This window comes from Dermacentor variabilis, chromosome 6 (assembly GCF_050947875.1).
Source record: "Dermacentor variabilis isolate Ectoservices chromosome 6, ASM5094787v1, whole genome shotgun sequence".
NCBI classification, from domain to species: domain Eukaryota; kingdom Metazoa; phylum Arthropoda; class Arachnida; order Ixodida; family Ixodidae; genus Dermacentor; species Dermacentor variabilis.
Genome location: NC_134573.1, coordinates 154,974,661 through 154,990,584, shown reverse-complemented (window position 1 = coordinate 154,990,584; position 15,924 = coordinate 154,974,661). Strand labels below are relative to the sequence as shown.

General features: G+C 41.2%; 1 protein-coding gene across 3 annotated transcripts in view; it reads left to right on the top strand.

Moving 5' to 3' along the window:
• The window catches only part of LOC142585530 (brefeldin A-inhibited guanine nucleotide-exchange protein 3), a 100,401-nt gene that overhangs the window by 9,711 nt on the left and 74,766 nt on the right, over positions 1-15,924 (top strand). For 2 of the 3 annotated variants that reach the window (XM_075696342.1, XM_075696341.1), the window contains exons 6-12: positions 2,101-2,137; positions 5,695-5,767; positions 5,857-5,964; positions 6,895-7,056; positions 9,596-9,728; positions 14,406-14,503; positions 15,023-15,207. In XM_075696342.1, the coding sequence (XP_075552457.1) occupies positions 2,101-2,137; positions 5,695-5,767; positions 5,857-5,964; positions 6,895-7,056; positions 9,596-9,728; positions 14,406-14,503; positions 15,023-15,207 (796 nt within the window). The remainder of the gene's footprint in view (positions 1-2,100; positions 2,138-5,694; positions 5,768-5,856; positions 5,965-6,894; positions 7,057-9,595; positions 9,729-14,405; positions 14,504-15,022; positions 15,208-15,924) is intronic. The other variant, XM_075696343.1, reaches the window with a different exon arrangement.

Genomic DNA, 15,924 nt, shown 5'->3' with positions numbered 1-15,924 from the left:
TTGCGAATTTTGACCACATCTCTTTGTCGCTAGTTTATTGTTAATCAAAACAAAATTAGATACCTGCCAACTCCCCCAAATTTTATGTCAATTTCATGAATTCAGGCTTGTTCTATGATTTTACTAATGCCTTCATCAGGTCTTGTGGAAAATAAGTTATATTGATGAAAACATTTACTTGTCGGTCTCTGACCATACATTTGGAAGTCTGCTGATATTTTAAAGGACACCAAAGGGGTACTTGCTTGGAGCAGTTCTTTTTTTTTTACAACTTTCTGATGCAGGCAAAACTGGTGACAGCGTCACTGAACAAGTCACTCTGATCTAAAAACAGCATTGCTTGTCGGTCTTTGCTGTTCCAAGTTTTCTGCTGCTTGTGTCTTGCATCTAGAGATAAATCATCCTTAATAAAATGCATCCTCAGGCCAGACATTTAAAGAAATCTTTCTATTCTTCTCCTCTTCCCTTCTTGTGCTGTGTCCGAGGGATATTAAAAACTTCAACGTTGGCAGTTGTGGAACTAAAAGCTAGCCGAAATTAGAAACTTGCCGACTCAGCCTAGGAGCGTTCAGAAACTTTTCAGGAACTGACCCAAATATGCACAAATAGTAGATTTTTGCAATGTTTTACGATTCAGTGATTTACAATCACCTTTACAATTTGATTTTAGTTAAGAAAAGATCAGTATTTGAGGAAAACATGGCATGACAGAAGAGGAGTGTACAGGAAATAACTACTTGGGACTTATGCAGATTTGAAGTTTCACACCTTGACAGTATTGTATATTATTGCAGAATTGGCAAGGAATAAGCACTAAAGCATGAAAGGTATTCTGGGAAATGTTACTCTTTAAAGTGGTGGTGATATGGGTAAAAACTAGGTGAAATACAGTAAACTTCTTCTCAGCTCTAGTAGTAATGATGATCTGATTATGAGGCACACCGTAGTAGGGAACTCCAGATTAGTTTTGAATACCTGGGTTTTTTTTTAATGTGTGCTCATTTCACGGTACACGGACATTGTTGCATCTCATCCCCATTGGGATTTGAGCCCGCGACAGCATGCCTAGCAGCTTGTAACCCTCTCTCTCAGTTAACAGTAAATTTTTTCACATTTACTGTAATTATAAGTTATATTACTCATTAGTGTAACAAGCTTGTCAATAACCTCTTAACTGCGTTGACGATTTTAAAAAAATATTTAAGTGCAAACTTGTTTTAGACCTTCATATTTTGTGCCAATTTTTTCACAAAGATATGTTACCAGGAATGCCTATTGCATATTTGCTGACCTTGTAGAAAAAAAAACTGCTAAAGTTATTGTCTATCATATTTATTCATCAAAATGACAAAAACTGCACATATGCACATGTGCAAAATTTGTACAAAGTTCACGACAAGTTAACTCATTATCGGTACCAGAAAACATCATTGCGATGACAAATTGCCTCGTCATCCGCAGTAAGGTGTTAATAAGTTCGTGTGGTGTAGCCTCACAGGGAAATGCACAAGATTTATAGTCAGTAATTCATATGAGAGTTTCCTTATGTGCGGTGGCATAAACGCTCCTACCATGGTTCTTGTGCATTGTTCATGACAAAGTGATTCTCATCTAATAAAGAAAACAAACCAATAGGGGTGACAGCATGTTGTGTTGAAATGATATTACTTGGAAAACAGGTAAATTGTCATGCAAATGACCAACAAGGAATGTCATGAAGTATTCGTGCGAAAGAAAATTATCACTAAAATAAAAGAATGGACTGTCATAAAAATCAAGATAAAGTGTGCAAAATTTTTTTTGAATGATGAAAATGAAAATATTTAAGCCTTGCCTATGCATAGGCTTTTCACATGCAGTCTTGCCAGTGACAGACCCATCCCTTGGCATGAAAAAAATGTGGAAGGATTATCAGGGCCATCGTCTGTCATCCTGGAAGCAATAAATACTGCGTTGACGCTTCCCTTTAACATAAGGTTTTGAACGTCTTTTCCTACTTGCAAAATGCTGTATATGTACTAGGATTGCATGATGTTAACTGTTTGCCTTGCTAACATGATTTTTCTTGCAACTCGCTCACTAACACCACATCCCAAACAGAAAAGTGTGGACGAAGGATGCGATCCCTATAACGAAGGTTTGTGCTGTTGCTGTTGCTTTCAGTGTCTCATCATATTGTAACTTACCTATAACCCCTTTCCATGTCTAGTTTCAAACTTTCTGTGTTTATTTTCCATGCATGACAGTGCTGCTTTCGCCTGCTACACTGATTGCATGTTGTGCTTTTCTTCCTTTCTTTTTCTTCTATTCTCTTCAACTTGTGACCTTCCTGCCTGCTTTGTTAAAGTAATCACTATTATAACCATGTTTGTCTGAACGTAAAAGCTGTTCTTCAGAAAAATCTCTGTTGGAGTAAATTAGTAAGCCAAGGAATCGGTCGTGCAAAGTAGGCAATCATTTAGCTTCTGTGGAAGACAGCCAATTGACTGCTTAAGCCTTGAATGATTCATTGGAGTGTGTGTGCGTGTGCGTGTGCGTGTGCGTGTGTGTGTGTGTGTGTGTGTGTGTGTGTGTGTGTGTGTGTGTGTGTGTGTGTGTGTGTGTGTGTGTGTGTGTGTGTGGTTTAAATTCTCAAAGCTGTCTCAAGCTCAAGTCTGTAGTGGAGGGCTCCAAATTAATTACTGCGTGGATTTCTTTAATGCACACCTTCCACATTAAAGCATTCTTGCATTTCTACCTCATCAAACTACGGTCGTTGTGGCTGGTGAATAATCCTTATTCCAGTTGTAGGTTATTGTGGGAGTTCCTGTTTTATTGCGAAAGCAATACTGCTCGCACTTTCGGCCCATCGGTGGTCGTGGCGCCTCCTTACACAGCTGCGCGTCACGTGACCGTGTGACGTCACGCCAGACCGAGAGACGGAGCCCCAGCTCGCGGCATCGATGGTGGAGGCGAAGCCTTGCGCGCCGCTGCTGCGGCGCTACCGAGAGAGGGCGCTCGCTGGTGTGACGTCACGCTAGGAGGATAAATGGGGCTATAGCTCGGCTCCTCGCAGTGGTCGGCGCGCTGCCTTGCGCTATGTCGGATGATGTATAGCCATAAGTTTAACAAAGGGCAACCATGTCCACACCATCAGCCGAACCAAGGCGCAGCCAAGGGTATTGCTTTCACAATCTTCCAGGCGTAACCAAGCTAAGCCTTCAGCCAATTTTTGTTAACATTATTGATAACCTTCACAACATTTTGCATTGAATCCTCCACTTTCCTAAATAATATCAAAGTAATAAGCTCCATATCCTTTAAAGGGGCCCTGAAACACCTTTCTAACTAAGCATAGAATGACATCACTGTATTATGTTACATTGCCTCATGAATCTCCTGCTGCAAAGATTTTCTAATCCTTCAAACACAAGTGAAGTTAACTGTAGTTATCGGACCAATCAGGGCAGCTTTCTCTTTGCTTTCATTTCCACTAGCAAGCTGGAAGCTAACAGAGGAGATAGCAATAGGGTGCAAAGGACCACTTAAATGTTGAATGCAAGACAGCTCGTGGTGGCACCCCGTGGTGGCTACAGTATCTACACTGCGTTTTTCATCTCGCAGACGATGCAGCAACGCACAACTGTCTTGTTTAGACCAGCAGTACAAAGCTGGAATGGTTTTTCTGTATTTTTGAGATTGCAGACATATATATATATATATATATATATATATATATTTATATTTGACTCGATTGCACAATAATTTTATTACTGAGAATGTTCTCATGATCACGAGATCAGCCAATATGTGTTATGAGTCCAGTTGCGTATGATGAGGCTGCCTGATGGCATTGCGTAAGTGAGAGAAATAAATTTCTCGCTGCTTTTGACGCGAGATTGTGCTTTCCCGCAGCATGCAGTACAATATTTGGCTCCCATGTTCACAGGAGCCTCGTTAACACATCGGCAGCGTTTTCTCACTATGTTCAAAAAGTGTTTCAGGGCCCCTTTAAAATTGTGAAGTATGAAGCTTCCCATTAGGATATATTCTTTCTGTACATGGTAGCAAGGGAGCATTCACTGATTGCTTGTTTAGTTGGTGGCACTCGGTGTCCAAGCATTGTACATTCGTCGTGAGAAATGCCGTAGCAAAGTGCCCTGGGTTTATTTTGGCTATATTACATCCTTTATCAGACTCCAAGATGTTGTGCACAAAATGCTTCTCCACTTTTCTTCAGAATGCAGCAATCTCAGCTTTAAAGTGAACATGAACTTTTGTGCTGAGCAAGTAGAACACTTTAGCTGCTAAATTACTGTGGGAGATGAAAGTATGTGTTGTTCGTTGTACTACAGCTGCATGTTTAGATATGTTTTGTACGTAGTTGTTCTTCTTCATGAACCGCTTCAATTAAAACAATTGTTCACAGAATTGTAGCTCTGTGCAAAATATCCCTGGCATCAAGAAGCCCCCTGCATGTATAAAATCATTTTTCTGTTAATGGTCATTTCACAAGTGAGCGTGTAACATGCATTCGCATTGGGTAATATTATGGGTCGGATAATTTAGCCAACAAAGATTTTAAATGAGGGAGCGAAAGCCTTAGTGTAGTAACTCAGAACTTACATACTTATGTACAAAATGTGTGCCTTTTCTTCTTGTTTTCTGTTCCATACTGCCTTCGCATAGCTGCTGCTTTTTGGCTGATTGTTAAAGAAAGCGGAACATAATGTTTATTAAGTCCAGCATAACTGAATCTTATGCACCTCGATAGTGTCCAGAATGTAACAATAGTGGCATCTTAACAATATACTTGCTAATAAATAGTGGGTGCATAGAAAGAGTTTATCACCACAGAACATGTTTGTTTGCTTGATCTTATTTTTGTCTTAGAAATTTGTGGGCATGTGTGAGCAGCAAGCAGGCTTGCCTTTTTGAATGCAGTAATCAAGAATTCTGTATCTATGCAGATGAATTAAATGTTTTTTGTTGTCATTATTGACAACCATTTAATAAGTAGAGGCAGAATTGCATGTGCTCAGTTTAAAATAAATATGGAGAGATGGTGGGTATGGTGATATTAAGGTAGGCTATTTACAGATGCTTTAAAGTTCAATCGTAAAGTGCACTGGCACACAGAGAAAAGGTTACAGAAATGCAGACAGGATAGCACTGTCCTGTCTGCTTTTATGTAACCTTCTGTCTGTGTGTTGATGCACTTCAAGATCTGTTCAACCTGAATATTAGCCAACTAACCCATCTCACCATATTGTTCGTCAAAAATGTTCTTCATTCAAGCAACATCACCTGAGTGGCTGGCATACTTTATCCATGATGAGCATTTCTTTAACTATGACATTCAGGACTAACGTAAGTTTGGACTTTTGTATCTATTTAAATAGTTCAATTGTTCATTTGGTGTTTATTTTATTTTATTTTTCTTTTGTAGCGGTTGGACAGCCTCTAATAACTTGTATGTCTAACTATGTATATGCAAATTTGCAGTTCATAAAAAGAACAGCTGATTACTGCTTCAAGGGAACTATCGTAGACAAAAATAGTTTGAAGATAAAACATGGCATATTGTGCTCAATGCTATTATTGCATCTTGCATCTCGGTGTGTTAATTGTGAACCATTCCACTCTGTCTCTCGTCAAACTCTCTGCTGGAACTTGACACATTTGTAACATGCACTTGTTTGCTTGTTCTTTCAGGCCATATTTCTCCATTTGATGAAGTCGTGCCTCTGTTCCTTTTCCTCTGTGAAAAGCTGAAGGAAGACAAACGGTGATATAATGTTCAACTTTGTCAAAGCATTTTATGTGACACTGTTTGCCATGCCGTGCTTACATATTTTCATTTGATTTTTTTGTTAGGAATGGTGCCAGCTCAACGGCTCCACTCCTACTGCACTGTATTCAGACAGGTCTGAACTCTCTGAGAGGACAAGCCAGGAAAAGTCAGCCTTTTCTAGACTTCGTTTGGTGAGCGATACATCCTTGTAAAACTTAGGAGTCACCAGTGTTTGACATAACTAAATCTTATTCAGCCTTGTTGTTCAGCTGGCACGTATGTATCTTTTAGCATTACTTCTTTTAGCTGATTGTTGAGACAGAAATCTAAACAGCAGTCCTGGTTGCAGTGATGCCTTGTGATGCTACGTTCAAACCAAGATAATCTGTAATGTTCTTCTGTTATGTGAACATTCTGGTTGTGCAAATTTTTAGCAATATTAGGAACTTTCAACTGAATGGGAATTGTGGAAGGTATTTCTACAATTAATTAATTAATGCATTTATTTATTTATTTATTTATTTATTTATTTGTTTGTTTGCTTGCTTGCTTGCTTGCTTGCTTGCTTGTTTGTTTGTTTGGTGCCTCTGCAACACCTTGATATGCGCAGATTCTAAGACAGCCACAGAAGGCAGTAAAAGTCGCATGGACTTTGGTTCATCACTGTGTCGCAAGATATTGCAACCAAGGCTGCTGTTTGTGATTCAACCAAAATATTTTATCAACGCACCAATACTGAAATGATAGTGCTAAAAATGATAGCAACATTAAAGTGTACTGGTTGAAGCTCTGTTTAAAAGTATCTATTTGCATGTCCATTGCCCATGGGTGTGCGCACGCACGCACATGTCCATTTTTATAGCAATTGAAATTTTAGATCCATTATTTGCGGTCACTTGCTTTTTCTCACATACTCATCTTATTTTCTTTTATCTCATCAACTCCATTGCTCCTTTTTCTCAACTTTCCTGTCCAATTTTAATATTTGAAATCTTTTAACTTCATAAAATTCAGTTTTGCAATTACAAAGTTTTGGAACCTAAATCAGTTTCTTTTTTCCTGTTCTTTCATTCTGCTATAATAAGGCTGAGCAGAGTTTTTACATGTTTTCTCATATTCAGGCAGCAGCTTTGCCCAAGGCTAGTGGGCTGCCTTGGCTCGCCACTGAAGGACAAGAACATAGTGTCGGCACAGCGTTTTGAGAAAGGTGAAATGGGCAGGGGATCAGGCTGCCTCACTACTGCTCCCTCATACCACGCTGAAGAGGCAAGGCTTGTCTATGGGTGAGCATCACTGTGTACCACACTTTTCTCTGCATGACTGCCAGGAGCTTAGTTAGGTGTTCAATTGATAAGTGGCTGTAATGTGTATTGCTATTCACTTGACCTTATATGTGAGGCCTTTCTAGGCTTCATAGGCTGAAAATGATAAAATGACATGTTGTACTTCTGCAAGATCATAAATGTTCAGGCTTCATGATTGATTGATTGATCGATCAATCGATTGATTGATTGATTGATTGATTGATCGATCGATCGATCAATCGATTGACTGACTGACTGACTGACTGACTGACTGACTGATCAATAAATCAACAATTAGATTAATTCATTCTTCCGTTCATTCAACTGGTTTAATGCCCCAAAGCCACATTGAATGAGAGACACTGCAGTGGAAGGCACTGGATTAATTTTGGCCATCTGTGGGTCTTTACTGTGCACCTAAGTCTACATGAGCGCATTTACCTTTCGTCTCCCATTGAAATGCAGCTGTGGTGACCGGGAGTCGAACCTGCTACCTTGTGCTCTGCAGCAGAAGTCAGTAGGAAGGCTGTTTTGGCATTGCTAGTAAATGAGTTGACTGTTTTTGCCTAGTATTGATCCATGTAATTCGAAGGGGACCTGTGAGCTCGTACCTTATGAATTCAACATTAGCTCAAAAAATAAAATGCCTCTGTGAGCTCTGCGAAAAGGCTTATGCTGTCATGTTTCTTAATAAGTAATCTTTTCCTAATGCAAAAGAAGCAAACGAAGTAAAAGCAAGGTTTTGTGTAGACTTGCACCCACTTCATAGGGGGGAAGCGCCATTGTCATCAACTGGGTCTTAAAGCCAAAGAAATGGTAGGTTCAGAATCGTTGACTCATGGGCCAGTTGGTACATCATGTTGTTTCATTGAGTGAAATAAGGGCAAAAAGAAAAAATGGGGACAGGACAGATGATGTGGACAGCATATGTCCTGTCCGCATCTTTTCTTTCCACCCTTATTCCACTAGACGACACAGCAATGGTAGGATGGAACAGCGCAGCAACTGGTGCTTAAATGCCAACTGCAATGAAATTTCACTTTCGCTAAATTTGTTTAAATGGTGTTTATGCTATTGAAGCAATCTTGGCAAAGCTGCAGGGCTTGTAATTGTCTAATTCTTTCTTCAGTTAATTATTTCTTTCAATCATCATCATACCATTGTATTCATGCCGTAATCCTCACGCTGTCATTCTAACATTGTGATCACTTTAGAAACATTGTTGTCATGCTGCCATCATCATACTACCTTCGTCATTCCATTGATGTCATTCCTTCTCCGTCATTTTTTCGTAATCACGCTGCCGTCATTCAGTCATGGTTATCCCACAGTTGTCATGCAGTCGCCGTCATTATGTTGCTGTCATGCATTTGTTGTCATGTCATTGTCGTCATTCCAACTTCATCACCTGGTTGTCATCATACGCTGGTTGCCATCCAAATGTTGTCATTATACTGTCATCATCATTTCAGAATTGTCCTTCCGTAACATCATCCTTCTGTAACAATATCAATGGCGTAATGCCACCATCGCCATACTGCCTTTTTCATTCTATCGGCACCATTCCTTCTTTGTCATTCCATCGTTTTCACTGTGTCATCGTCATACAGTTGTCATCATGCCGTCATGATCATGGGTGAGTTGGGCAAGCGAGTACTATACCAAAGTGGGCCAATACTGGAGGCAGTGTATGCCACATATAGCTGAAGCAATGGAAGTCTCAGAATGACCACTACGAGTTTGAAATAAACATTTCTTCAGCTATATGTCATGTTGCTACATTACTTGAATGCTAATCAAATTACCTTTGACAGTCATCACTAGGTAGGTTCTGCCATAATGTTTTTTCTTTGATATTATAAAACGAACACAATGGTTTATTTCCGATTATCTGGAAGGAAAAAGAATTACACCAATAATGGCAAATTCACTCTTAGTATAGTCTTCACATTCCAATCTTCGTTTTCTATCTTCTACCTAGTTTTGTTCTGACACGCACACTTCCGCAATAGTGTCACTGTGTCAAGGTTTAAAAAAAGAGGGAAGTGCTGTAAATGTACAACAGTGGTAGAAGCACGCAAGAATGGTCCTTGCACCACGGCATGAATATTTAAATGGAAAATCGCCGCGGTAATGATGCACAAGGTCCAGAAGCCATCGCTTCTATCAACAGACGCACGCTCCGTGCGGCACAACCACGTCCACGAAGCATAGTGTTTCACAGTGTGCCAACAAAAATCTAGACTTCATGAACCCAGAGAGATGAGATAATAGCTTCTAGAAATATACAACAAATGGCAGAACTATCTCGGAGCTCTCCAATTTCATGCCACTATACACATATGACTGGAGATAGTATAGGACATACCGGTATGTCAGTGGCACTGAAAACAAAGGCACTAAGTCTTGCACTCTGTAATCAGTTTCACAGTTCAGTACTATGAGGGTTGTTGATTTGTAGCTAATAGTAACTGTAACTAAAGTCATTGTGTATTTTTCCTCTACTATCACTTCGCAGCATTGCCCTGGAGTTGGTGACCATCGTGGGTGAGGTTGGAGCCCTGCGACCTGTGTTGGGGTCTTTGTTTCACAGGATGTTGCTTTACCCTTTGCCCCAGCACTGTTTCGAGCCACTCAAGTTTGTCAAGCAGGTGATTCAATCAGCAACAACCTTTTCCATGGCATCTTTAACCCTCAAGATGCCACGCTCAAGATAACTAAGAGAACCTATACCACCTTTTGCTACTACTGGGAACACTTGTTTTGTGTTTCAAATGCTCTCATTAGCTCTCTTGAAGCAACTCATGCGAAAAGCAATATTGCAGACTCATTGCACCATCTTACAGAGAGGTTAGCTACGCATATAGAACTCGTAGGCTAAATTTCTGACTGCATGTAGAGCACATGTTACGGTACTCTATCCTTGTGTCTCGACAGTGCAGCCATGGTGAGCCAGCGTGGTTAGTTGGTCTATGCTTTTAAAAATGAACTGTTGATATAATATGACTCAGACAGAAGCGATGACGAGGTACTAGCTCATCTGTACCAAGGAATGTCCACTGAACGCACATGGCAGGCAGTGGCATTAGTAGGTTCAGTTGTGTAAAGGGCCCCTGAAATGGTTCGGACAAGTTTTGTAGACGCGTAGGGTACAGCTTAAGTAGAACATTTGCACCACAATTTAAGTGAAGCGTTATGTATTAATGGAGCTACAAGCGATCAGAAGTTACCCTCCTCCCTAGCCATGCTTTTCCTCCTCAACTCGTTCATCGAGCGGTTGGGGCTAAGCTCCGCCTTCACTGGTTCTGCGTCACGATGCGACGTCACATCGTCCACTTCTGGTTGTTTTGGAGCCCGCCCCCGCCCGCGCGAAACCTCTCCTCTAGCCGCTTGGCCGTCGACCCCAAGTGAGAGCTATCAAGCAGCGTGCGTTGCGAGCATTTTGTCGTAGCGCCGAACGTGTCTGGTATTCCGGTAACCACAGGCAAGCTGGTCATTTCGGCAAATGACTGGAGGCATAAACTCAAGTTGATCAAGGAACTTTAGCGTAGACGTACGTGAGCGGCTTGATCGGTCTGCACGGTCCAACCACATGTTAGTACAGCGCTTAACCAGCCAAACAAAGTGCTAATATTGCTCTAACCAAGTGCAAAACATTTTAAACATTTATAAAAACAACGTGTTGATGACTACACTCCTGTGAAAAATACACACCAGCAGCAAAAAAGAATACACTTCGTTACTGCTACTATGTATGGTTGAGCTCTGTGCCACCAGGTGGCTGCACCGTGCAGACCATTCACGTTTGCGCTTTGCTCATCCCATGGCTCATCCCGTTATGGCACAGTCAAGCGGCCAGACCCTGTCCCCTTGCACTTGCGTTTGCCCTAATACCGGTCTCGCGAAACGCTATTGCATTAGTAATCTTCCGGTGTAAAGTGACGGCCACAAACGCGCAAATCCTCACGCCGATCGGATAGCGGCAGTCCGACGCGCAGCCGCCAGTTCGCTCGTATGCTGCCTTGCAGAGGGACACGATGTCGCAGCTGCCAGTCCCTACGTTTGCAGTGCACAAGGCAACAAAGTTAAATCATAGTGCTCGCGAAACGACTGAGACCTACTCTGACCGCGGATCTCTCATCAAAATGGAGTACGTTGTAACACAAGCACACAACATTTGTGTGCCGGAAGTGCTTTAGTGTACTGAAAAATTGTTCTCATGCATTCTCTTTATGTTACTTTCTTTTTATAAAAACAAATGAACTAACATTCCAACTATTACGAAGCAAATTTGTTTACCATAAAGTTGGAAAAATTGTCGATCACGCACCCTTGTCAGCCAATCGGATAGCTCACCTCACTGATGTCATATGGGTGATTTCTGTCATATTGGTAGGGGCGGCTTAAAATTCCGCCGAGCAGTGTGCTGCGATCGGCAGCGATGTGCATTTTTAAAACCTTATAATAAATTACACGCTTTACGCGGAGCACTTAGATGTGTCAATTAATGATCACAAGGACCTACTCTAACGACTCAGTACGTTTGTAGAAAATCGTCAAAATCGTTTCAGGGTCCCTTTAACTCTCCATGGGCTCCGTATATTGCGGGCACCCCCGTACCTCGGTTTGCTGTCAGAGGGCGGGAGCGCCGCAGGTAGCTCTGCACGTGTGCAGATAAGCGCTGGCAAAGCTGCTCTGATCCTCCGTCTTCGCAACTTATGCACGCAGCAAGTGTTTTCACTGATGCGTTTTTTAATGTTTTATAGCAGATTGATTTAAAAAACTTTACATCACTGTGAAAATGCTGCTCCGCTCCCCCCCGGAGTGCGCTGTGGAGTCCTTAGTCCAGGGCCGCAGCAGCCCCGGCTGTCCACTGCACTCTATTATTCAGCTTTTGCTGACTAGTACTGATTAATTATTAATGCAAATGCTTTGTATCGCTCATGAGGCAGCATTAGCGTGACCACAAAATGGTCCAAAAACTCGAGGGAGCCCAAGTGAGCCAATTGAGGCAGTTGATGATGCCAGTTAAGGCAAAGTTAATTAAGGCAGAGTGAATTAGGTGAAGTTAATTAAGGCCCAGTTTATTAACATAGAGGTAAGGCATTCGAACCCACAACCATTGGTGGAAGTCAAACCCCCGACCGTGGGTGTTAATTGGGGTAAAGTTAATTAAGGCCCAGTTTCTAAGATATAATTAAGGTACTTGAACCCACGACCTTTAGCGGGAGTCCAACACACAGCCTTTGGTGTTAATTAAGGCATCTTTAATTAAGGTACAGTAAATTAGGACCCAGGTTTAATTACGATAGAGTTCATAGAGTTCATTACGGCACTTGAACCCACAACCATTGGTAGGAGTCTAAGCCACTTAATTGTGTGGCAATTAAGGGGAATTTAATTAATAAAGAGTTAATTAGGGCACTAGAACCCAGGATCATTGGTGGTGGCAATGCTTTTGCATGCATCCACCTATATATAACTAAGTCTTTGTTTCTTTCTGTCCTTATTAGAACTTAACATATGCAAATCAAATATTTCATCAGGGCAGTGCCTCCTGAATTTTATTTATTTAGTCATGTGATTAAACAATTAGCTTATTAGTACTAAAGTTGCTATAATCAGCTGCTGCAGCTGTCTGCAGGTCAATCAGGTAAGTAATTATTTAATTAGTACTAACAGGTGCTACTCATCAGCAGTTGTAGAGGTCAGCAAGCCAATTGATGCACTTTTAAAATAGTAGGAATAAACCCAAGGAACATTCTCTCAATATACAGGGTGTCCCAGCTAAGCTTAGCCAGAGTTTAAAAATACGTGAATGCCATGTAGCTGCTCAGAACCAAGGCAGTGTTTGCCATCGCTTATAGATACTCAAATTATTGTTTTAATTATACCTAATTAGATCATTAGTCTTATTTAATTAATTAACTTCTCTAATATTATAATTAGTGAAAAGTGTCAATGAGAAATTGTAGAGCAACATGAAAAACTCATGATACAGTTTCCTGTTCCTCAATATGTGCTACATAAAAGTCTTTTTTCCGAGTGTGAAACAAGCCTGCAAATACACACAAAATTGCTGCGTGACTGGCCACTTGAGGCACTTTGCATTATTCGCGAGCTTCTTTCACACTCGGAAAAACACTTTTATGTAGCACATATTGAGGAACAGAATACCGTATTGCGAGTTTTTCATGTCACTCAACAATTCTCTCATTGACACCTTTAATCTAATTATGATACTTGGTTAGGTGATTAATAAATAATTAGGACTAATTATCTAACTACGCAAAATGAAAAAAAAAATAATTTGAGTGTCTCCAAGCGACTGCAAACAATGTTACCTTGGCTCTGTGCGGCTGCGTGGCATTCACATATCTTAAACTCTGGCTAAAGTTAGCTGCAGAGCTGCAGAGCTGAGTATGCAGACACTCTCAGCACTTCATTTTGGGATGAACAAAAAAAAAATTAAGCTAGCACTATTTCTTTCATCACAGGACTGCATTCACAAGGGCAATGTCAAAACCTATATGAGCTCTGCTCGCTTGCAAGCAGACTTGCACATTCAAGGCAAGTTCTCGCTGCAGGGACGGAGCATAAACATGCACTCGCGTCACCAAATAAAATTGGATGATACGGGCCGCAAGCTCGTCAACATTGCACACGGCATTGAAAACGCACAAGGGTGCAGCAAGAAGCACCAAGACTACAGCAAAACATGCATGTGTACAAACAGCACCAACATGTGAACAGCCGTGAACAGCGCTTCGCCGCCCCACCTGCGCCGTGCTGACCGAGCAAAGTGCGAGAGCAACGCCACGAGATTCTAGGATCGGTGGTGGGTCCACGCAGTCACAGGAGTTTGAAAACTGAACCTTGTGTAGCAACGTTGGGGGAAGGGGGGTGAGGAGCAATCCAGAAAAAAAGAATGTAAACTGCTGACTATTGTCTTCCAGACACTTTCTCAAAGGAAGCACAAACTAGCACACTTTGGCCCTTGCGTATACTATTGTATCCATCCCTTCAATATGTGTATAGTATCAGGAAGAGAGTGAAAATTACAAATTTATGAAATTTTAGCGAAATCAACTCGGGAAGAAGCTCAAGGTAGCTTATTTAAAACAGTGAATATGACATCTATGTAAACATTAAAAAATGGTACATGCGCACATTTTTTCCTCGGGCAAGACAGAGGCGGGGAGCTCAAAACTGTCTTAGTGTAGTTGATTGCTTACATTGTCTCTTCTCGTTTTGCAGTGCATTTTCCTTGTTTTGTGCAAGTTGTTTTATTGCAATTAACATACCTACTAAATATTCTACATTTGCAGATGCTGAACAACCCAGAGCAGTTGCTGCAGTTTGCTGGGCCTCCTTTGTGGGAAGACACCAAAAACCCACGATTGAGCAGCCTAGACCTGCTAAAAATGTAAGCAATCCTGTGCTTGTTCAGGCTATTGTCTTAGTTTCAAAGCATTCAATCGCGCATCAACATCGATCGCTTTACACGGGTCCACTTAAATTGTGTTATAGAAGTAGCCGAAACTAACTTGTATACAGATGATTGGTGAGATTACCAATTCCCAAACTTGAAAAGTATCCACGAAATTTCCTGAGGTAGCTAAAGCTGGCTAACCTAGGCTACAGGTGAGGAGAGTAAATGAAAAAGTAAGGACGACCATGTCCCTACGATAGATGAAATGTAAGGCTATCATGTTATGTTTTAGTCCGTGTTGCTCTGAAACTGACCTGTCGCACAACTCACGCCAACTTGCCTTACAATATGTACTATTGTCCAGTGCAGGTCATACACCCAGTGTTTTTGTGTATCTCTTGTTGCACACTTTTTCACATTAGGTACTGAATGATAATAGTGTCATGTCCAAATTTTGCCTTCTGTGTTCCTTGCCTTGCCACTTTATTGAGCAGCATAATGTTGTTCATGCAGCGTTGTTGATGGGCTCGGAGAGTGCTGCCACAGCAATGAACCCAGTGTCTGCTACATCAGCGTTGAATGTGTGGTGGCGCTGCTGTCGAGTTTGGAAACCCTGGTTTCAGGCTCCAAAATCTCGGACCAGATGGCAGAACGCCTGAACTCCACGTTCCCGACATTGCAGAGTGCAGATTATGTTGGTGAGCGCAGCTGTTCTGTACTGAAAGAATCACATTGGGTAGAAGTGTGGTGGGACAAAGTCTGTTAAGCCTGATTTCCAGTTAATATGAAAAACTTGAGGACCTTTAATTTGATTTCTGAAACTGTAGTGCACTTGTGGAAGTGCTGACTCCTGAAAAAAATGGGCCGTTTTCCAAAATGTCAATACGGCATTTTAAATCTCTAGTACTGTCAGATCTCCTGTGAAGTGAATGTGCTCGTCTATAGTCCGAATATTTTAGTAAGACACTGTAAATTATTGAGGCAATAATACATGATGTGTGCGTGCATCCTAATGCTTGAAATCTTCGAAACTGCAATCAAGTTGGTAACTGACAGTCAAGGCAGTTTCACTGAGTAGTTCTCGAATTCAGGAGTAAAAGGCAATGTATAAAATGGGGGTCAAATAACCGTTCCATAATGTTTTTGCTTTTTCTGAAACCACCATTCGTCAGATAACCCACACATCCGGTGTGTGATTTGGCAATGCATCTCAAATCATATTGAAGTACTGTGTGCTGCTTATCCCATGTTTTGCTGCTGTTATTTGTCCACGGGAGAACCTTTCATGCAAAACTTCAGGTGTGTTGTTGATTTACTGTTGAAACTCAATATAACGAACATGGATATAATGAATCTTTGAATATAACAAAGGTATTTGCCTGTTGGATGCAACTTTGTTATAATGAGGTTTGACT